Source organism: Dromiciops gliroides, chromosome 3 (assembly GCF_019393635.1).
Source record: "Dromiciops gliroides isolate mDroGli1 chromosome 3, mDroGli1.pri, whole genome shotgun sequence".
Taxonomy (NCBI): domain Eukaryota; kingdom Metazoa; phylum Chordata; class Mammalia; order Microbiotheria; family Microbiotheriidae; genus Dromiciops; species Dromiciops gliroides.
The window spans coordinates 604,214,448-604,238,162 of record NC_057863.1 but is presented as its reverse complement, the minus strand read 5'-3'; the positions used below and the strand labels follow the sequence as shown (position 1 = coordinate 604,238,162).

The 23,715-nt window shown below is 45.1% G+C and overlaps 1 protein-coding gene across 1 annotated transcript; it reads right to left on the bottom strand.

The window, feature by feature from the left end:
* Positions 1 to 2,437: 2,437 nt before the first annotated feature.
* Positions 2,438 to 22,984, bottom strand: PTAFR (platelet activating factor receptor). The gene is made up of 2 exons (XM_043997786.1): positions 22,875 to 22,984; positions 2,438 to 3,909 (listed from the first exon to the last, which is right to left on the bottom strand). Exon 2 carries the CDS (start codon positions 3,863 to 3,865, stop codon positions 2,828 to 2,830), a length of 1,038 nt encoding a protein of 345 aa, XP_043853721.1. The 5' UTR covers positions 3,866 to 3,909; positions 22,875 to 22,984; the 3' UTR covers positions 2,438 to 2,827.
* Between the last annotated feature and the right edge of the window lie 731 nt (positions 22,985 to 23,715).

The following is a 23,715-nucleotide window of genomic DNA, read 5'->3' as shown; positions in this document are numbered from 1 at the left end:
GCAGGAAAAATTCAAGTGTAACCCTGCTTCTGCTGAAATCTGGGACAGAAATAGAGTTCAAAGTAGCAGCATCATTAGGGATGGTCACAAACCTCAGGAACTCTGGCAGGCAGCCCACCTTCCCCATGGCATGGGCTAGATGCCAACCACTTAGGGAACAGTGAGCCTTCCTCCCAACCTCCTCTCCTTGCCCCTGACCATCTCTGTCCTACCTAAGCACATTACCCCCCAGCATAGGATTATAGATTTAGACCTGGAAGGAACCATCCAGAGGCCATAAAGTATTTATTCTATAAAAGAGTCTCAGAGAGGCAGAGTGTCTTTCCCAGGATCACATGGCTAATAAATGTTGGAGGCAGAATTCAAACTCAGGCCTTCAGGTGCAGAGCTCTGTGTAAGTCCTGGCTTCTCATGGCTTAAAATGTGAGGTCCTTCGGGAGAGGGATTGTTCCATCCTTTGTATCTGTATCCTCATTGACCAGTACAGTGCCAGGCACAGTAGATTCTTAAATGTTTGTTGATTGATCGATTATGACCCAAGCCTTCCCTGAGACCATTCTGGAACCAACTCTAACCGGCTGACAGACTGTCCAACTTTCCATGAGAGCATTTATACCTCAGAAATCAGGGTTTGCTTTATTGTTTTGTCGGTTGTCTCAACTTAAGAAAGTGATGGGGAAAATGTTAATAACGCATATCAAAAGTGTGTGATGTATACATTTTTCTTCCAAAGAGCCAGTGGTTAAATATTCGCCAGCATATCCCTGCCAAAAGCCCCCTTTGCATCTTTGGTTCATAAAGCAGGAAGAGCACAGCATTTAAGAGTTGGAAGGGACATCAATGACCAGACATCTTAGTCTAAATCATGGGAGATGTCCCTCTGAAGCATTGGGGCTGGCAAATCACCAAAGTTTATGTAACTGTTACCCAGGTTTTCTGTGGCTATAGGCCTGAGAAGAATCCTCTAACAGAATCCCTTCATTTTTGCAGATGAGGCACATGAGGCTCAGAGGCAGGACTGGCCCAAAGTTATACCAATAGACTTGGAGCAGGGATCCAAAGAGAGGCTGTGACCAAGTGGGAAAAACACTAGTTTTAGAAAATGAAAGAGGGACAGCTAGTGGATAGAGTACCAGCCCTGGAGTCAGGAGGACCTGAGTTCAAATCCGACCTCAGACACTTAACACTTACTAGCTCTGTGACCCTGGGAAAGTCACTTAACCCCAATTGCCTCACCAAAAAAAGAAAAAAGAAATAAAAAAAGAAAATGAAAGACCAGAGTTAGAATCCTAGCTCTGCTGCTTAGTACCTGAGTGACCAAGGGCAAGTCATTTCCCCTAAGTGGGGATCCATTTCCTCTCCTAAGGTCTAAATCCAGCACAGACCTAAGACTCAGGTCCTTTGGCTCTGAAGCCAGTGCTCTTTCCCCTACATTTCTTTGGGGTGATCTCATTTGGTGTTTTTCTGCACACATCTGCAGATAAAACTGAATTCAAAGTGCATTACCCTTCCCATTATACATTTCATAAATTCTCAACAAATGATGAGTAGACTCTTCCTCCATTCAAGACATTGCACCAGGTTCTGTGGGCTTACAGACTCACAGAGATCTCTAAATCTGGCTCAACTCTTTTATTCATCAGCTGGGTAGGTTAAGTTGCAGCCCCCTGGTTCCTCCTCATGAGAAATGTGGCTCAGGACTCCAATGAGGATGGCATAAAGCAGTAAATTCATCACTTTCCCCCATCACCAAAGGGAAAATTTCTACTGGGCTGGATTCCCAATCCCTCCTTTTGTCCTGTAAACTCCAACCACCACTTCGAGTTAGCCCTTCATAGAAGCACCTTTTATGGGAGCTCTTACCCAGAGGATTATTGAGATGTTGACGATTCACAGGGAGTAATCTAGTCATTGAATGGGGGAAGAAACAGATGACTGGGGTTCTGGGTCTGACCTTGACTTTGACATTATCTCCCAGTATTGGGAGTCATAGAGTCACAGATGACCTCAGAGGTCATCTAGTCCAACTCCCTCATTTTTCAGAAGAGGAAACTAAGGCCCAGAGAGGATGATTGACTTGCCCAAATCTATGAAAACCACAAGTAAAAGAGCCAGGATTTGAATCCTAGTCCTGTGGTACCAAATCATGTGTTATTTTCCCTAGAGCAGTGGTTTCCAATATTTTTTTGCTCCAAGAACACGTGTTGCAAACCTCTCACATTAATTTTATGTGCTAATTATGATATCCTACAGTAATTTACTATTTAGTTGTTATTATTGTTGTTGTAATTCAGTTGTTTCAATCATGTCTGACTGTTCATGATGCCATTTGGGGTTTCCTTGGCAAAGATACTAGAGTGGTTTGCTATTTCCTTCTCCAGCTCATTTGACAAATGAGGAAACTGAGGCAAGCAGGGCTGAATGACTTGCTCAGGTCACACAGTTGCTTTTGAACACAGGCCTGGTACTCTATTTAGCAGCATCGTGCTAAACCCCCAAGGAGTTTGTGAACCACTAAAGGGGAACCATCGCACTAGCACATGCAGACTCTCTAACATGATCGTGGAATCTCAGTAGAGTAGGATTTCCTAAGATCAGGGACATTTTTCTAAGGGAAGAGGGAGCAGCCTGTTCAGGCAAGATTTCGATCTTCCCATACTGGTTTGAGGAAGTTGTCTCACCTTCACTCTGACTCAACCTGGAGTTGTCCAGAGAAACCATGCAGAGGGTACTGTCCAGGCTCAAGTGGAGTGCCTTCTCTTTCCTTTCTGGATCCCAGAATAACCCCTGCAAGGGCAATAGTTCTCTGGGGCAGGGGAGTCATGGGCTAATTGTCCATGGGATTGATGGGGTAGTTGTTGAGGGGCACAGAGACTTCTACACCTGTGTCCATAGTGACCCGGGAACATTTGCGACTCCCTTTCATGCTCTGTAATCTTTCTGAAAGGTGTTTTCGGAATTTCTTGGTGAGAAAACAGTAGATGATGGGGTCCAAGACACAATTGATGCTCATGAGGCAGAGGGTCACTTGGTGGGCATCATTGATGAGCTGATGGACATGGCTATCATGTTGAAAAGCCATCTCCAGCTCTGCCAGGACCCAGGGCAACTGGACAATGTGGTGAGGCACAAAGCAGATGAAGAAGACAGCCATCACTGTGCAAACCATCCAGAGGGCTTTCTGTTTAATGTTAGCGTTGTTTTGCAGCTGGAGGGGTTGAGACAACAAGGTCCGGATAATGATCACATTGCAGACCAGGATCACAAAGAATACGATGAAGAAGCAAAAAACAATGATGACATGGATGACGAGCACAGGGATGCTTCTCGTTTCGTAATTTTCAAAGCAGCGGGTGACATTTTGCCCATTGGCCTTTGAGGGAACATTGTTGGTCGAATTCAAAAAGAGGAAATATGAGGCAGACCCCACAATCACCACCCAGATGATCAAAGACAGAATGATGCCCCGCCTGCGCATGGTGGATTGGGCTGCTTTAATGGGGTCTGTCACAGCCTGGAAGCGATTATAAGTAATGACCCCAAGAAAAGCCACAGAACAGTACTCATTGATGTAGAAGAGACAGCCTGCCACATTGCAGAGGTATTTGGGGAGGATCCAGTCGCCCTGGTTAAAATAATAGACAATCCACAAGGGCAGAGTAATCAAGAAGAGCAGATCGGCCACTGTCAAGTTGACCATGAAGATCTTGATCTCGTTTAATTTCTTGGTAGGGTTGAGGGTGATAAACACCCAAAGCACATAGCCATTAGAGACGATACCCAGCACAAAGATGATGCCATAAACAATGGGGAAGAGGGTGTATCTGAATTCTGAATCTACCCGGAAGGACTTCTCTTCATCCATCACTCTGAATAGGAAAAAGGCAGCTGACCACCACTTTTCTGGGCCTAAAAGATGACAGATTATTTCTTATTAATGAGAGTATATGAAGTTAAATTCAAGTCTGGGATTCCTTTAAATATATCTATGTAGATTTATAGATATAGATACATGCATATGTTATATATATATATATGTATATATATATATATATATATATATAGAGAGAGAGAGAGAGAGAGAGAGAGAGAGAGAGAGAGAGAGAGAGAGAGGCAGCAAGGTAGCATAGTGAATAGAGTGATGGGCCTGGAATCAGAAAGACTCATCTTCCTGAGTTCAAGAATCCATCCTCAGACACTTACTAGCTATGTGACTCTGGGTAAGTCATTTAACCCTGTTTGCCTTAATTCCTCATCTATAAAATGAGCTGGAGAAGGAAATAGCAAACCACTACACTATCTTTGCCCAGAAAACCCCAAATGGGGTCATAAAGAGATAGACACAATTGAAAAATGACTAAACAACAACAAATATATTATATAGAACATTTATTTTATATATATATATATTTGTTATATATCCTATTATATATAACATATTGTATACATATATGCATACATACATATACACATAAGCACAAACACATGTGTATGATCCCAGGGAAGTTTCAATGGATAAGGGAGAATGAGGGTAATGAATGTGCAAAGGAAAATGGTATAAAAACAAAATACATCAGTTTAAAAAAACCAATATTTTAAACTAAACTTTAAAAAAAAGAAATGCTAGGAAGATGATTCTGAAATGTTTATGTCACAAAGACAGGTGACTTCTCTGAAAAAGAGAACTGAGGGGGCAGCTAGGTGGCTCAGTGGATAAGGCACCAGCCCTGGATTCAGGAGGACCTGAGTTCAAGTCCAGACTCAGACACTTGACACTTACTAGCTGTGTGACCCTGGGCAAGTCACTTAGCCCTCATTGCCTTGCCAAAAAAGAGAGAGAGAGAGAGAGAGAGAACTGAGTGCTGTCTAAAGAGACCCACATGGCTAAATGGGGAATTCTTTAATGATATGACAACACAATATATTTAATCAATTATCTAAAAGAGTCAGAAGGGGGCAGCTAGGTGGTGCAGTGGATAGAGCACTGGCCCTGGAGTCAGGAGTACCTGAGTTCAAATCAAGCCTCAGACAATTGACACTTACTAGCTATGTGACCCTGGGCAAGTCACTTAACTCCAATCGCCTCACAAAAAAAAAAAGAAAGAAAGAAAGAAAGAAAGAAAGAAAGAAAGAAAGAAAGAAAGAAAGAAAGAAAGAAAGAAAGAGAGAAAGAAAGAAAGAAAAAAGAAAAAATATTTGGCAGTTGAGAGATCAGTGGTGATATGGGAGAGAATATGGTTTCAGAAGAATGCTAAGGTAAGAAGCCAGATTACAGAATTTAGAAAAGAGGAAGTGTAAATAGGGAATACTGAGGACTTTTTCAAGGCATTAGGCTGAGAAAGGGAGGAGAGATCAATAGGAAAATACCTTGAGTAGAGGTAAGATCTAGTGAGGGTTTGGTTTTTTGTTTTGTTTTGTTTTTTAAGATTTGGGCATGTTGGGGCAGCTAGGTGGCGCAGTGGATAAAGCACCGGCCCTGGATTCAGGAGTACCTGAGTTCAAATCCAGCCTCAGACACTTGACAATTACTAGTTGTGTGACCCTGGGCAAGTCACTTAACCCCCATGGCCCCACAGAAAGTAAATAAATAAATAATCTTAAAAAAAAAAAGATTTGGGCATGTTCATAGACAACAGGGAAGGGTGAACTAGTTAAGAAGAGACTGAAGATCAGAAAGGAAGAATGAATCTGGTGAAGAACAGGATCCAAGTCATATACAGAGCAGTTGGCCTTATCCAGGAGAAGGGCCACCATTTCATCAGAGACTGGAGTTTATAAACATCTATGTTGAGGCAGCTAGGTGGTGCAGTGGATAAAGCACCAGTCCTGGATTCAGGAGGACCTGAGTTCAAATCCCACACTTGACACTTACTAGCTTTGTGACCTTGGGCAAGTCACTTAACCTTCATTTTGAGACCTCCTTTTTTAAGATCTGTGCAGTGTTCCTGGCCCTCCCATCCCCGCCATTTGGAGCAACATTTAAGTAGAATCTCAAGAGAAAGTTATAAAATCTTTAGACCAAAAGTTGTATTGTCCTCCCAAGAAAGTAGCAAGCCTCAAGGACAAGGACATTGCCCTTGGCAATAGATGGGGAAGGAATAAACTATCTGGAAGATAAAGACAACTCCTTAGGATAATTTGATTGTTTCTGCATTTATCTAGGTTATTAATAACTCTTTATTTGGCCTTCTCCTGCCACCCTCCCTCCCCCTTGCTGGAAAGATTTCTCTCTGTTATTATGATTGTATTCATTTTAGTCCCAGAGAAGTTTCTGTAGCACCCTAGCTTCTACAGGTATCAGACCAAGACAGGAGATAAGAATGAAGAACTATGCTCACTGGTCCTTTTATGCTCACATCCTTTTTTTTTTTTTTTTTTGCGGGGTAATGGGGGTTAAGTGACTTGCCCAGGGTCAACACAGCTAGTAAGTGTCAAGTGTCTGAGGTCGAATTCGAACTCAGGTACTCCTGAATCCAGGGCCGGTGATTTATCCACTGCGCCACCTAGCCGCCCTATGCTCACATCCTTTTATGAAGCATTACTGTATAACAAGCATAAGCTGATGAGCCAGCCCTCTTTGGTGTCAATATCTCCTCTGGAGAGCTGCCACCTCTCATCCTTGGCACTGCAACTCCCATGAGCCATCTGAGAACGTCCAAGCCCAATAGCTGCTCTGAAACCACAATCTCTTTCTGTTAAACCTTGTGTCTCTAGTTTTCCCTATGTTGTCCCATCTCTGGGGTAAGACCCCCCCAAAAAAATTTGCATACACAAGTTGATTCCACTGAGGGAAGGCTAACATAGGTTCAAGGTACTCAGTGCATCTACAAACCTAAAAGTATAACTCCTGAGTCCCCACCAATGTGTTTACCTTCGATAGTCAGTTGACACAATCATCTCAAAGCAAAGGCATTTACTAAATGATATAGTAAAAACAGTAGCATCAAAACATCTCCTACTAAGTAGTACCTAGGACATACTATTCCACAAGAGTAAGCATACTTATTACACATTAGAGAGACCCTCACCCAGAAAATAGATGTGGCCAAGGCAACATCTTCTGGACTACAGGGTTCCATATCTGACTCCATTTCCTGGGTGGGACAAAAGTTTTCCTCTCTCACTCCTCTCCTTTAACCTCTTTAATCTCTTTCCCCTCCTACTCACTCTCACTTCCCAATACAAGAAAGAAGAAAAAAGATAAGAACAACCTAGACAAGCCCTTCCCTTGGGACAGTGAGTAGCTAAGATGCTATGTGTCAGGAAAACATCTTTTCGTTTCTTTCCCAGATATCGAACATCCTCAAAGGTACACAAGAAGTCCTAACATTGGGCTGAGGGGCAAGAAGAAGAAAAATAAGGGGCAGCTAGGTGGCACAGTGGATAAAGCGCTGGCCCTGGATTCAGGAGGACCTGAGTTCAAATCCGGCCTCAGACACTTGACACTTACTAGCTGTGTGACCCTGGGCAAGTCACTTAACCCTCATTGCCCTGCCAAGAAGAAGAAGAAGAAGAAGAAGAAGAAGAAGAAGAAGAAGAAGAAGAAGAAGAAGAAGAAGAAGAAGAAGAAGAAGAAAAAGAAAACAGGGGAATGAGGCCTAGAAAGATGAAGTTACTGCGTGCCCCAAGTCACGTGGCTAGTAACAGGAATGGAGCAAGAACCCAGGTCTGCTTGACTCAAAGACCTGAGCTCTTGCCACAACCCTGTGTTTGACTCCTTTTCTTTCTCAGATAGAACTAATTGTTCAGAGGACTCCCACAGAGGGCATTGACTTCCGTCCCTGAAGGAACTGGACAAGGACACTGGGTGGGGGTGGGGAGAATCAGGGGAGAGCATTGCTAAATGGATCAGCATTGGGGAAGGAAGAGGAGGCAGAGGCAAGGGTGTGGCACTCATCTCCTTTTGGGGGAAGTTGGGCAATTTTGCAAATTCTCCCTTTTCTAAAAGTCACTTTCCTACGTTTTGTCTTCTATTAAATAACTAGCGACCTGATCTTCCAAGACAACAGGACCTGGCCACTCTTTCTTCTAAATACGAATACAATTCAATGCATCCTACCTGCAGCCTCCATTCTGGGGCTATTTCCTGCCCTGTGATCCATGTCAAGACACACACATATGCACACATTTGCATGCACACACACACATACATACATACATACACATACACACTACCCTGCCATGCATACACATAAATTCCCAAGCAATCCTGCACAAAATGAAGGATGTTTGCTGCCCAACTTCTGTACATACCCACTAACAAACTCAGTACATATAAGATAGGCTGGCAAAGTTGGAAGGGAACTTAAAGCATTTTAGAGCTGGAAGTAGCCTTAGAACACACAATGTCAGGGCTTCGAGGGCCCTTAGAACACAGAATGTCAGAGCTGGGAGGGTCTTTAGAACACACAAGGAGCTAACAACCACAACACACAAAGCTGGTTGATTGGCAAGTTGCTCTGGGGCTCTAAGGACCAGGGAACAGGCCTGGTGAGTGAAGAACCTGATTCTCCTTAAATCATACCACCTGGGACTTCTTAAGCTTGGGATACTGCAGCCTGGAAACAGTGCCCCACTTTAAGGAGCTAAAAGTCTAGTTAAAGAAAAGCAAGATAAGCCGACAGAGAAAGGTGAGGACAATAGAAAGTTTCTTCAGTAACAAGGAAGACCAAGGGGCACCCTCAGAGGAAGATGTCAACATCAGGGCCCCTATATCTAAAGCTTCCAAGAAAAATACGAATTGGTCTCACGCCATAGAGGTGCTCAAAAAGGACTTTGAAGATAAAGTTAGAGAGGTAGAGGAAAAAATGGATAGAGAAATAAGGGTGATCCAGGAAAGACATGAGAAAAAAGTCAACAGCTTGAAAAGTCAAATGGGCCAATGGAAAAGGAGGTACAAAAGCTCTCTGATGAAAATAATTGCCTAAAAATTAGGATTGAGGAAATGGAAGCTAGTGACTTTATGAGAAACCAAGACACAATAAAGCAAATCCAAATGAATAAAAAAATAGAGGGCAATGTGAAATATCTTCTGGGAAAAACTGCCGACCTGGAAAATAGGTCCAGGAGAGATCATTTGAAAATTATTGGTCTACCTGAAAACCATGATCAAGGAAAGAGCTTAGACACCATCTTCCAAGATATTCTCAGGGAAAATTGCCCTGAAATTCTAGAAGAAGAAGCTAAAATAGAAATTGAAAGAATCCACTGATCACCTCCAGAAAGAGATCCCAAAAGGAACACTCCTAGGAATATTATAGCCAAATTCCAGAGCTCTCAGGTCAAGGAGAAAATATTGCAAGCTGCCAAAAAGAAAGAATTCAAGTACTGTGGAGCCCCAGTCAGAATAGCACAAGATCTAGCAGCTTCTACATTAAAGGACCGGAGGGCATAGGATATGATATTCCAAAGGGCAAAGGAAATGGGATTCAACCAAGAATCACCTACCCAGCAAAACTCAGCATTATCTTTCAGTGGAAAAAAAATGGGACTTTAATGAAAAAGACTTTCAGATATTTGTGATGAAAAGACCTGAACTGAATGGCAAATTTGACTTTCAAATACAAGACTCTAGAGAACCATAAAAAATTGGAGCTGGGGGACATAACTGGGGTCATACAGTGGGCGACTGTCTTGTGTCTGAGGCTGGGTTTTGGCTGGGATCCTCCTGGGTCCAGGGGTGATGCTTTGTCCACTGTGTCATTTAGCTAGGTGATGACATCTTTAGGGTTAAATTGAGGGGTGAAGGGAATTCACTGGAGGAGGGGGAAGGGCAGAAGTGAAATCCTACATGAAAGTAACAGGAAAAGGCTTATGGAGTTGGGGAAGAGATGAGAGAGGATCTGGGCAGTAAATGAATTTTATACTCATCAGAAAAGGCTCAATGACCTTAAACTCATCAGAGCAGCCTCAAGGAGGGACTAACAGACACACTCAACTGGGTGTAGTAATCTGTTTAATCTGGGCAGTAAATGAGCCTAACACTCATCAGAATTGGCTCAAAGACCTCCATCTCATTAGAATTGGCTCAAGGAGGGCAGCTAGGTCGCACAGTGGATAAAGCACCGGCCCTGGATTCAGGAGGACCTGAGTTCATATCCGGCCTCAGACACTTAACACTTACTAGCTGTGTGACCCTGGGCAAGTCACTTAACCCCCAATTGCCTCACACCAAAAAAACAAAACAAAAAAAAAACCCACAATGGGAGAATTATGTGCGTAGACCCTAGCTTCTTTTTTTTTTTTTTTTAGTGAGGCAATCAGGGTTAAGTGACTTGCCCAGGGTCACACAGCTAGTAAGTGTTAAGTGTCTGAAGCCAGATTTGAACTCAGGTACTCCTAACTCCAGGACTGGTGCTCTATCCACTGCGCCACCTAGCTGCCCCCAACCCTAGCTTCTTAAACTGTGGGTTGTCTCATGTAACGAAATGTGGGGGTCATGAAAACTTTGGCAATAGTAAAAGGGTATGTATACCTATTTTATATACCCATATACCTGGGATCATGTAAAAATTTCTTGGGCAAAAAGTTTAAGAATCCCTGGCAACAGTTAATCTTGAAAAGATGGGAAGGTTTTAGGGACCTGAAAGTTGAATATGAGTTCAGGTTGTGATATACCAGTTTAAAAAGTGAATTCTCTATTAGGTCCCCTTAGTATCCAGGATTCAAAAGGATCCCTCTGACCTCTTGTTTTGACCCAGCCAAAGTCCTTACTGGCTCCTCACTGGCCGTTGCATCTAAGAAGGAGAGAGCTGAGCTAAGCCAGAGAAGACCGGGGATAAGGATGATGCCAGCTAACCTTTCTGAGCACATTAGGGTTTGGAAAGCATTTTACATATATTATCTGATTTTTCAGATGAGACAAGATAAAAATGGTAGTGGAGGGACATTGGGAAGACAGGAAACTCAGACACACAGAGATTAGAGCTGGGAGTTCATCTGGCTGTTCTGGAAATTAATTTGCAATAAGTGAGAAGTTAGAAAATTGTTCCTGTCTTTTGGTTCTCTGATCTCACTTCCAGGCATGTATCCCAAAGAGCTCAAATACATAAAGCAAAGTCCCACCCACACCCAAATAGTCATACCAGTACTTTTTTGGACAATAAAAATAATATATTTGAATCTTCCTGACTCCAGGCCATTTGCAGGATTCAGAGTACTTTGAGAAAACTTATTTGATGTGACACAGAGAGAAGAAAGCATAACCAGAAAAACGATATACACAATTATAGTAATGCAAAAGAAAATAACCCCAAAAGCCATACAAACTCAGATGGGGGGGGGGCAATAAGGGTTATGTGACTTGCCCAAGGTCACACAGCTAGCAAGTGTCAAGTGTCTGAGGCCGAATTTGAATTCAAGTCTTCCTGAATCCAGGGCCTGTGCTTTATCCACTGCACCACCTAGCTGCCCCAGAAACTCAGATTTTTGAGTGACCAACACTATAATTCCAGAAGGCTGATGATGAAACACATCTCTCTACCCTGGAGTAAGAAAGGACCAGAGTTGGAATTTTGCTTTAGACATTTCCTAGCTGAATGATCCTGGGCAAGTCACTTAACATCTGCCTGCCTCAATTTCTCCAACTGTAAAATGGGGGTAATAATAGTACCTGCCTCCCAGGATTTTTGTGAGAATCCAATGAAATAATACATGTGAAGTGTCGTACAAACTTTAAAGGACTAAATAAATGGAAGATTATTATTATTATTATTATTATTATTATTCATCATTATGGGATCATGGTTGTAGGCCTAGAAGAGACCACAGAGGGAGTCAAATACAAGTCCCTTGTTGAGAAAACTGAGCTGCAAAGAGATTTGATTGACTTGCCACACAGTTCCTAAGCATTAAAGGTGGTTTTTAAACCCAGATAAATCCTCTGAACCCTCTACAATTCATGGATTTCTTTCCTAAAATGAGGTGCCTGGGACAGAACATAAAATTGCAGATGTGGGCAAGGCAGGGCAGGGCAGAGCAGAGCAGAGCAGGACTGTTTATTCCCTGCGGTTCCCCACTGCCATGGCTTTCACAGCCGTCTGAGATCACAGAAGCCATTTTTATTTCCATCTCTCACTGTTATTTCCATCTTTCACTGGATCCTGAGTTCAGAGTCCACAAAAACCTCCAGACCTCTTCCCTACAGGCTCTCCTCTGGCTGTGCCTCTCCCAACCTATACTAGTGCCCTTGACTTTTCTAAACTCTGGTGTAGACCGACATTTATCCTTATTAAATCTAATCTTATTAAATTTGACCCATCTGTTTATAGTCTGATCAGGATTCCCCAGCCAGGGTCCTGGCTGTCATCCAATATGCTAGCTACATTCCCCTGCCTCATGTTATCTTCAGATTCAACAAGCATGCCCCATCTCTCCCCCCTCAGACATGAACTCCCTAGAGAATCCAAGAATGGGGCACACAGGGCTTCCCCTCACTCTTCTCCCCAAGGATTATAGCTCCAGAGCTGGAAAGGACCTCGGAGGCTATCTAATCTAACTCTGCCCATTTTACAGTTGAGGAAACTGAGGTCCAGAGAGGTAGAGTCACTTGCCTAAGCTTACAAAGGCAGTAAGTCAGGATTTGAACCCAGACCCTCTAACTCGTAAATCAGCCCTCTTTCCATTGTACCAGATGGTCTGAGATTGCACAGGGTACCAGGATTGAACCCCAGCTCCCCCTACTTCAAATTATGAGTTCTAGGTGGTCTAGGGGATAAAATACTAGCCCTGGAGTCAGGAAGACCTGAGCTCAATTCCAACCTTAGACACTTACAGCACTACTACACTTTATCCAGATCTCATCATGCAATAAGATCCTATCAGTCCTGAAACTCACACCTCCTCTGAACCCTCTGCCCCTGGGGCCCCTCCCTCCTTCTGACAGTCTTCCATTTATGGGGGTCACCCAGGGCAACCATCTTATCATTTACCACCACCACCCCTACACTCCCCTGGACCTCATCATGCTATCATCTGGGTATCTTTCCTTCCCTTCCCCTACTCTTCAGCTTCCTTTTATGTGTTGCCCCCACCCCAATTAGATTGTAAACTCCTTGAGGGCAGGAATTGTCTTTTGCCTTTCTTTGTATTCCCATTGCTTAGCATAGTGCACTGGCACACAGTAGATGCTTAATTAATGTTAACTGACTACTAGTTATGTGACCCTGGGCCAGTCACCTAATCTCTGTCTGCTTCAATTTCCTCAACTATAAAATGGGAATAATAATAGCACCTACTTCCCATGATTATTGTGAGGATCAACTGAGATAATAAATTGTAAAGCCCTTAGCATAGAGTCTGGCACAAAGTAGGATCTTTTTTTTTTTAATTTAGTGAGGCAATTGGGGTTAAGTGACTTGCCCAGGGTCACACAGCTAGTAAGTGTTATGTCTGAGGCCGGATTTGAACTCAGGTCCTCCTGACTCCAGGGCCGGTGCTCTATCCACTGTACCACCTAGCTGCCCCAACAAAGTAGGATCTTAACAAATGCTTATTTCCTTCCCTCTTTCCATTGTACTATGGTGCCTCCATTGCCTCTTCCTTGAAGGAACAGTATTGTTGATCCTCTGGATGGCTGAGGATAGAAGCCAGGATTCTGGGTTGTAATAACAATCTCTTCTCTAAACATCCCTTTATAGTTCTGCCAGGATAAAAGGGCTTTGCTCACAGGCCTAGCCACTGAGTCGTCCAAGGACCAGCCCAACCAAGTGCAGCACCAGAGTACTGACCACCAGGAGATGGCTATTTTTGGCCACAGCTACTACCAAATGGAGAGGCTGCAATCTGAATCTGTGTAGGGTGTACCTCCATTAAGGAATGCAGGAATCTATTAAAGTACTCTTATATATAAGGTAGCTAGGTGGTATAGTGAATAGAGCACTGGCCCTGGAGTCAGGAAGTCCTGAGTTCAAATGTGGTCTCCAGTCACTTTCTAGCTATGCGACCCTGGGCAAATCAATGAACCTTGGTCTACCTCAGTTTCCTCATCCGTAAAATGGGAATTAATTTTTTAAAAAAACTCCTACCTCCTGGGGTATTTGTGAGGATCAGATGAGATAATATTGTATAGTACTTTGTGAATTTTAAAGTGCTATATAAATGCTAGCTATTGTTATTAATTCTTCAGAAAAAGGACCCAAGTTTTCAGACAGCCCAACAAATTTCTGAAAACTGACTTCCTCAGCAGGACTTCTGAGTGAAATTTTATCCTGTAATTCTATGGTACTTCTATTTCCAAATCCCTTTGCTGTCTCACCTCCTACCATCCCTGGAAGGAGAAGATGGTGTTCCTTAGTGGTCAGGATCCCAGACCTGGAGTTAGGGAAGACCTGAGTTCAAATCCTGTTTCCAACACTCCCCAGCTGTGTGAGCGTGGGCAAGTCAGAAGCTTGCCCAAACATTATCTTCCTCTTTTATAAAATGGGGATCGTAACACCTGGATTACCTACCTCACAGGGTTAATGCAAAGCTCAAATTAGGTAACATTTGTAAACTCCTTCATAAACCTTATATAAATAACAACTCATCATTTTAGGGGGAGAGCTAGTGTCCCTTTCAAGTCTATGAGGAGCCTGGATTTCTCCTTCTGGGGCATAGGAATTGCTGGACTGATGAGATGTTCTGTGGTAGCAAGGGCTGGGCAGGAGCCCTTCAGGAAAGGTGGTACTGTTGGAGATAGGAGGGTACTCAGGGACTTCCCTAAATAGGGATTATTCCCCATGTTTTATAGAAAAGGAAAGTGAGGCTCAGATTAGATCATTCATTCATTTGACATACATGTATTAAATACCTATGATGTACTATCATGGGCAGCTCTGGACACTGTTCGAGACAGAAAAACATACAAGTTCTCTACTGTCAGGGGGTTCGTAGTCTATAATGTTATCAATTCATAGTCTACATTACTTAGAATTTACAATCTATGATGTTTACAATTTATGGTCCTCAATGTTTACAGTTTATAATCAATGATGTTTACGTTTTATGGTCTGCAATGTTTACAGTTTACTGTCTATTGTGTTTACAATATGCGGTCTGCAGTGTTTACAATTCATGGTCTATGATGTTTTCACTTTACAATCTGCAGTGTTTACACTTTACTGTCTGTGCTGTTTATAGTTTACTGTCTATGCTGTTTTCAGTTTGCTGTCTGCACAGGTTTCAGTCTTTGGATGTTTACAATTTACAGTTTGGCTGTTTGCAGTCTGCAGTATTTATAATTTATAGTCTGTGGTGTTTGCAGTTTACAATCTACAGTGTTTATAGTTTACAGTCTGTAATGTTTGCAGTTTATTGCCTATAGTGTTTACAATTTGAGGTTTACAACGTATAGTCTGCAGTGTTTATAGTTTAGTCTGTGATGTTTACAGTTTACAGTTTTCTTGGTGTTTACAGTTTGCCATCTATGATGTTTACAATTTACAGTCTGCAGTATTTACAATTTATAGTCTGGGATGAGAGACAAGTCATGGGCATCGAAAGAGGGATAATGGCTGGACCTGTGATTTCATTGATATAGGGAAGTCCCAGAGGAAGAAATTCCCTCTACAACAGGAAGGCAACCTCTCTCTCTAACTTGTACTCTCAGGAATCTGTCCAGAGTCAAACAGCTCTGTGACTTGGTGGCTCTTTCCTTTCCCGGGAGCCTCTCACCAGCAAGTCAGAGATACTAAGGAACATGTACATTCTCACAGGTTTCCTGTCTTTCCCCATCTCCTATAGGTATGTGTTGGAGGCAGGTCTCAAAGCAGGTCTTACTGGGCCCAAGGACCACTCTCTATCTCCTATGTCATATCACCTCTGACAGGTCAGATGGAATAAATGCAAATAACTGCAATAAAAATTAGAACACAAGCCACCAAAAAAAAAAAAAGAGTGAATGTTGCAGAATTTTAGAGACCAAGTGTGGCTCCAAAAACGAGATATAGAAGAGCCTGGCAGAGGTGGGAGGTCCTTTAGTGTTACACACATTTTCAGATTCTTTTCTGTGTACTAAAGAGTTATGTTGGTTTTCCCCCTTTTTTGGTCTTTGAAAGAAATACTATTTGTTATAGAGAGAATGGCTTCCTGGGAAGGGAACTGGGAGAGATCCTAGGGGAAATTCTGGTGATACCAAAACAAAACAGACAAACAAAAAAAGACATCAACAAAAATTTACTTTTATCACAAGAAACATAAGTACAAAAAAGGAATATAAAGTTCTCTGAGATGACAGGAGGAAAATCAGGCCTAATGTGGGAAGGGGAGATCATGGGAAGTTTTGTGAATCACAGGGAGCCCGAGCTCTAGTTTGAAGGATTGCTTGGTAAGGCAGGAGAAGGCCTAGCTAGAAGGGTGGGGCATCTCAGTGGGAAAAGGGAACAGGGACATTGTGGGGTCTACAGCCTGAGGGGTGGAATGAGGGAAGAAGGGGCTTTCCCCATATGTGGGAGAGCCTGGGGTAAAGATGGAGCTCTAGAAGACCCTCAAAATGGCCTGACAGAGGGGAGGCACATGGCCAACCCGGCAGCGAGGACTTAGAGAAGCCTCAGCTTCCTTGGCTCCTGTGGCCGGGCCCACAGGAACTCTTTGCTGTGGCAGGGCCAAGGCCCAATGCCGGTAATCACTTTAAACAGAGCTGGACAAGGAGGGGCAGCCCACAGCACTCAGCTTAACACAAGGAGGCTTTTGCTGCTGGCCCAAACACACAGGGCTCTCAGGCTCTTGGGCTCTCAGGCCTCGGCCCATCATCAGAGCCTCCATAAATATTAATGGGGAATGAGAATGATGTACTGGCCACTCTGCAGCAGCAGCAGCAATATTTTCCCCCTCAGGAAAACAATCCCCGGTACCTTTCTCCCACCCTCCATCCCCAGCTCTTCACTTCTTTTCCTCACAAATTTGATAGACAGCAGGATGCTGACTCCCAAGTACAGGGGTGGGGTGAAGCCACCCACTAAAATCATCCCCAGAGTGGATCAGGGGAACCCAATGGCATCCACTGTACTCCTGAATAGGGAGCAGGTCTGCCCAAAAAAGGTTTGAGGTAGATGAGACAAGTGAACATTAGGGACCAAACTGGAAGAGTCCAAATGGGATGGGCCACCTTGGATAAGTAGTGAGTTCCCCATCATGGGGGTATGCAAGCAAAAGCTGGATGACCAAAGGTCAGGTATGTTGCACAAGAGATGATGCACAGCTGTGTTGTGCAATCAGTCTGGTATGGTTTTAACTAGATAATCTCTGAGGTCCCTTCTGAGGTTTAGTGGTTCTAAAACTTTCATGGGAAGGCCCATTATCTATTGGAAGCAGGTGGAGGAACTGGGATCATAGGATCTAGAGATAGAAGAGACCTTAGAAAGTCAACTCTTCTGCCCATTTAACAGAGAAGCAAACTGAGGACCAGGGGAGGTGAATTGACTTGAGCCAAGTCACACAGGCCCAATCAGAGGAGGGATTTGAATTCGGATGCCAGAGCCAGTGGGTAGAGAGGGCATAGAGTAGAAAAGTCCTGGCCTGGGACTGGGCTAGTAAAGTTTTCTACCTGGGGGATAGAGATGGGAGTGAGAAGGGACCCACCTCCAAACCTTTATTCCTCCCCTGGACCATTCAGCTCTAGAGGCATTCAGGTCCCTGAAGACAAAGTGGCCCTGGACTCGGGAGCCCTGGCTTCTAATATCCACCCTTTGTTAACTGTGTGATCTTGGGACAAGTTGCCTTACCACTCTGTGCCTTGGCTTGTCCCTCTGTGTAATGGTGATAATAAGAGTTACACTGCCTACTTCCCAAGGCCGTAAGGAAAGAATTTTGGTTTGCATCCAGGGAGAAACTGGAGAGATGTGAGATTCCAGAGGCAAGGGCCGACCCAACCACTATGAATCCAAGTATTTGGCAAACTACAAATCAATATAGAAATGGGAGTTCGTTATTATTGTTCACAGCCACACCCTCTTCTTCCTTCATCCCAGCATCCCCTCCCACTCTGGGACACCTTTCATGTGCACACTGCTCCAGGACCATCATCAGCCTGAAAGGTCATCTAATCCAATCCCTTCAATTTTATAAATAAGGAAACTGAGACCCAAGTTGGTTAGGTGACTTACGCAAGGTCATGCAGATGGTAAATGTCAGGTCCTTTGACTCCAGAGCCCTTCCTTCCACTGTAGCACAGTGCCTGGGTCCCAGCCATAGCCAGTCCCAACATTTAACAAAGGAAAGTTTCAAAGAAGCCCATTCGGAATTTAAAAGACTCCAGCTTGGCACAGGTCCCCAGCCATGGTCACAATGGCTGGCTATATGCCCTCTTCAAGGTTCCTGACAAAGAAGTCAGATAGGGCTCGGTAGATGGCATTAGAAATGCTACTTTGCACACTATCCAAACTGGACCCTGAGGGAAAGAGCTGAGAGGTGGTTCTAGAAAGTGTTCTGTCCCCCAGTGGAGTCTGACCCAGCTAATTAGGGGTTCCCTACCAGAAGCCTTTGTCATGAGGGAGAGTCGGGGCACAAGACTAGGGGAACTCAGAGGAGTGGGAAAACCTGCCTCTTCTCCTGACCCTGGAAAAGAAAAAAGAAAAATGATTTGATCTGATCTGGATGGGAAATGGAGGTAGGTCTATGAAAGAGAATTAGTGCCTTGTAGATCAAAGAAGCTTGGACCTACTGCTGGAAGAAGGGGTCAGGGGGTATTAATTAATTTGGGCATTGATAGACATTTTCTAGTGTGCCTGGACCCGTTGCAAAGTTCTGTATTCTTTCAGAGAGAGAAAAGAGCAGAGACTTTCAGATCATTCTCTGTTCCACATGTTGGCTTAGATTATTTGTCTGACTGTCTGTATCTCAACTCTGACATTCAATGTCCTAAGGTCATTTCCAGGGCTGATAATGATTGGTTTTCTGAGTACACGCCCAAACCTTCTGGACCAGCCTCTGCCCAGGACCACCCCCTATTTAGGAGCACAGCATTCTCTTCTCATTCTCCCCTCCAAAATCAGTCCAATGAGGGTCTGCTACCTTCCTTTTTGGGGATGTCCAAATGAGCAGGAGAAAGGATGGAGAGGTTAAATCTGCTTTGTGACCTGTCCCCTTTTTCTAACATTCTTCACCACCAGTCCAAAGTTCCAATTGTGGACCCCTCCACCCCACCCCCCGCCTCCCTGCCAAAGCAAACCTTCCCAAAAGAGTTCTCTTCTGTTCTGCTAATAGGGACCTTAGAGCACAGAATGTCAGAACTGGAAGAACCTTCACCTAAAGACAGGAAGATGCAAGTTAAAATCATGCCTCACATGCCTTCTACGGAAGGAGGCAGAAGGCAGGAGACTGAGGATGCACATCCACCTTAGTACCTCTAGCTTTCTTGCTGGTGAGAGGCTCCCTGGGAAGGAAAGGACCACTGAACCACAAAGCTGTATGACCCTGGGAAAGTTACATGACCTCTGCCTCAGTTTTCTCAACTGTAAAATGGGGGTAATAATTGCACCTGCCCCCCAAGATCGTTGTGATGAGAGATTTGTAAAGAGCGTTTGGAACTTTGAAGCACCCTAGAAATGCTAGCTAGTATTATTTTTATTAATCTCTTAAGAACCAGAGTCATCTGGTAGAAAGGATCCCAGTCTGGGAGGATGGAGAATGCTGGGGGAGGAGGGGGGAGGAGAGTGTGAGGAGGCCCAGGAAGAAGCTCGAAAGCTCCAATCATCCCCCAACCTTATCTGCCTACACAGCTTTCGAGGTGTGGGCTCTGCTTCTCAGAAGCCTGAGAATCGCCTTCCAGCCTCCTTCCTTTTCACCCCCGTTTCACCCCGAGGCCAGCAATTCAATCACACTGTCCGCAGCAGGATGAGCCCCCGCCCATCTGTGATGGGAGCCACCGCATTGATCGCCAGCATCTCTTACCATCCATCACTCTCTGGGATTGAGTCAAATTCCTCCCAGTGAGAGGGTGCTCCAGACCTACCTATCCTGGATTCTCAGGACCCGAGGACCCCAGGTGCAGCAGGAATGGAAGTATCATTCCTCCAAGGAGCCTCGGAACTAAAAGCCTGTCATTGGCCTCAAGGGAGGACTCTAACTCTGTTTGACTTTGGGCAAGTCGCTTCCTCCCCCTGGGCCTCAGTTTCTCTCTTTAAAACAAAGGGGTGGGGCAGCTAGGTGGCACAGTGGATAAAGCACCAGCCCTGGATTCAGGAGGACCTGAGTTCAAATCTGGCCTCAGACACTTGACACTTACTAGCTGTGTGACCCTGGGCAAGTCACTTAACCCTCATTGCCCGGCTAAAAACAAAACAAAACAATAATAGCAGCTGACATGTATAGAGTGACTTAAGGCTTGCAAAATGCTTTATCACCATTAGCTCATTTGATCTTCCTGGAAACCCTGTGAGCTAGGTGTTAGTATGATTCCCATTTTATAGATGAGGAAAACTGAGGCTCAGAAAGGTTAAGTGATTTGCCCAAAGCTACACCACTAGTGTCTGATGTAGGAGTCAAACACAGTTCTTGTTGCAAGTCCAGCACTCTTCCCCACTTACCTCATTGCCTCCACAACCTTTGTTAAAACATTCCTTCCAGTTTTAACATTCGATGTCCTAAGGTCCCTTTAAGATTCAGTGTTCTAGGGGGCAGCTAGGTGGTGCAGTGGATAAAGCACCGGCCCTGGATTCAGGAGGACCTGAATTCAAATATGGCCTCAGACACTTGACACTTACTAGCCATGTGACCCTGGGTAAGTCACTTAACCCTCAATGCCCTGTTTAAAAGAAAATAAAGATTCAGTATTCTAAGGTCCCTCCAGTTCTGACATTCTGTATTCTAAGGTCTCTCCCACCTCTGACATTCCATATTCTAAAGTTTCCCTCAGCTCTGACATTCTGTGTTCTAAAATCTCTTAGCTCTGAAGTGCTCTGTTCTTCCAGCCCTAGCACCTTCTGGTTTTATGACCACTGATACAAGCCTCCTGGGCAAAGGGGCACTATCCCTCTGCACTGCCCGCTGACATCCTCCCAGGCCGTGGAGCTCAGGCCATTGCTGCTCCCTGGCCTCTGTGAGTAGGTCACCAGAGTAGCTGAAATGGCTGTTCCTGGCAGTGCCCCTCTGCCCAGAGCCGTGGGGGTGAGAAGTTTTACATGTGATACTTCAGATTGAGGAACACTTGGCTTCCTGGACTCATCTACTAAGGGGACCTTCCAAGAAACTGTTTCATAAACTTCATAAACTTTAGAAATCGTCAAGTTCAGCCCCTTCCTGTTACATTCAGGGAGACTGAAGCCAGGAGAAAGGCAGGGGGACATGTCCAAGGTCTCACAAGTGTGGAGGCTGAGCTGGGAGCAGACCCTAGGCTCTCACCATGGTCTGGGAGCCTTTTCACCACATCCCACATAGAGCCTCCCCAGCTAGTACCAAGCCCTCTTTCCCATGCTGGAGGATCACTTCTTCAAAAGCAGGGGCTTGAGTATCTTTTCCCCACACACCCCCCAGGACAAAGTTAGAGCTTTGGGGCTTACTGAGAACTCCTGAAAGCTAAGCCATCATTGGTGCTGGCTACTTTGACCCTTGGGAACAAGTGCCCATCCAACCGACAAGCCACCCCTTCCTGCGGAAGGGAGAATGAACAGTGGCACAGGGTTGGCTGAACTCATCTCTGGCATATCTCCCATGTTCAGCTGGCTGCTCCATCTCTCAGCCAAGACTATCTATCCTCTGGTGCAGGGGACTCCAGGGACAGTGGGATTCTACCAATCAATCAATGGTTTATTTAGGCCCTGCTGTATGCCAGGCACTATTCAGCAAGAGTGCAAGCTTGAGGGGTGGGGCAGCTAGGTGGCACAGTGGATAAAGCACCGGCTTTGGATTCAGGAGGACCTGAGTTCAAATCCGGCCTCAAACACTTGAGACTTACTAGCTGTGTGACCCTGGGCAAGTCACTTAACACTGATTGCCCCACACACACAAAAAAAAAAGAGTACTGGCCTGGGAACCAGGACCCCTGGATTCTAGTCCTGGCTCTGCCACTGAGTGACCCTAATCAGGCAAGCCATCTCTCTGTGGTCCCTGTGCAAAGTGAAAGGTTGAATTGGGTGATCTGTAAGGCCCATCCCTCTCATATTTAATGTCCTTAAGGGATTTTTAGGAGGTACTGGCTCTCTGAGTTCTGTAGGCCAGGGCTTAGGCCTCTCTCATGGTGGCTCCTACAAATGGGGCCAACTCTCCAAGGGAAGAGAGTTGGAGCTCATGACAAAGGAAGAAGTGGGAGGCATAGAGCGGATGAGAGGTGATGGCTGTAGCCTAGGGTCCCAGAAGTAGGCAGCCTAGGGAAGCTGTGGGTAGTTGTGGTAGAGCTCAAGATTTCTTACCCTGCTTTTCACCCAGACCCACTACCATATCTGCCCACGCCCATTCTATATAGCTTATTAGATGAGAGAGAGAGAGAGAAATAGATTAAGATAGTTCCTATAGCTTCTGCAGCCCCGTGTTCCCTGTCAAACCAGGCTAGGACCTAATATTCCCAGAGAGGTGCCACCTGGGGATGCAGGGCAAGGACATTGGGGTGGCTAAGACTCACTGCCCGGCAGTCCCCACCTCCCTCCAAATGCTCTCCTCCTTCCCCTCAGCCCCACCAGCCTGGGGACAAAAGGGCATCCTCCCAAGTGCCTGAAGATCTCCCCTTTGGTTCTCAGCAGGGATCCAGAGCCCCACCCAGCACCATTCTGACCCACCAAGACCCAGAGAAACCAGGATGGCTCCCAATAGTGTTATTGGTCTCAGGTGGGCACCAGGTCAGAGGCAGGAAGATGAAGGTCATGCTACCTACCCCCTGCCACCCTAAAGGGGCTGGAACTGAAGTCATCCCAGCCTCCCTCCCCTCTCCTCTTCCAGTCTCAAAAACCAACCGAGTTCCCTCTTACCTGGGCTGTTGTCCCAGAGCAGGAGCAGAATCAGATCCCTGGTGTCCTAGCAGCCAGGCAGCTGTGGCCCCAGCCCCCGTCCAGGCTCAGAGTCAGGCTGGAAACTGGAGAAATGAGGAAACAGAGTGTAGCATGACCAAGTCACCCCGAGTGAGGAAATACTGTGACCCCAGAGAGCCTCAGCACAGATGGCTGAGTGTCAGCCCATGGCCAGCTCCACCACAGACAGCCTCCCTAGCCTAGCGAAGATATCAGGGAGCTCAGAACGTTAGGAAGGGGGTGGGGAGAGGGAAACACAGAGAAACAGAAAGAGGAAAGAGAGGAGAGACATCCCAGCCTCATAGACAAAAAAGACAGAGAGGAGAGAGACCAAGAGGAGGAGGGAGAGAGAGAAGAGACAGGAGAGAGGAGGAAAAGACAGGAGAAGAGAGAAGACAAGGGAGAGAGAAGAGAAAGAGAGAAATGAAGGGAAGGAAGAAATAGAAGGGGAAAGGAACAAGTTAGAGGAGAAGGAAAGAGGGGAAATATGAGAGAGAAAAGAGAAGGGAGACCAGAGAGCAGAGAGAAATGATAGCTTTTAAGGAGAAAGAAATGAAAGGGAGAAAACCCCAAGTTGGGCTAGGTCTCCCAGGAGACAAGGTGGAGCTTAGCTCATGGCATCCACAGGGGTGGGGACCAAGGAGTGTTTGGGGAATTCATTTTCCAGTCTCAGGAGTAGGAAAGAGCCCCAAGCACCCACTTTTTCCCAGGCTTCCGGTGCAGGAGCCAGGCAGATAAACTAATGATGATGAATCCTAGAATGCTGGCTTCCTGCCTGGTGCAACCCATCACCAATGGAAGA

Coding starts and splice junctions, on each gene's coding strand:
- PTAFR (XM_043997786.1), bottom strand. CDS start 3,865: ATGGATGAAGAGAAGTCCTTCCGGGTAGATTCAGAATTCAGATACACC.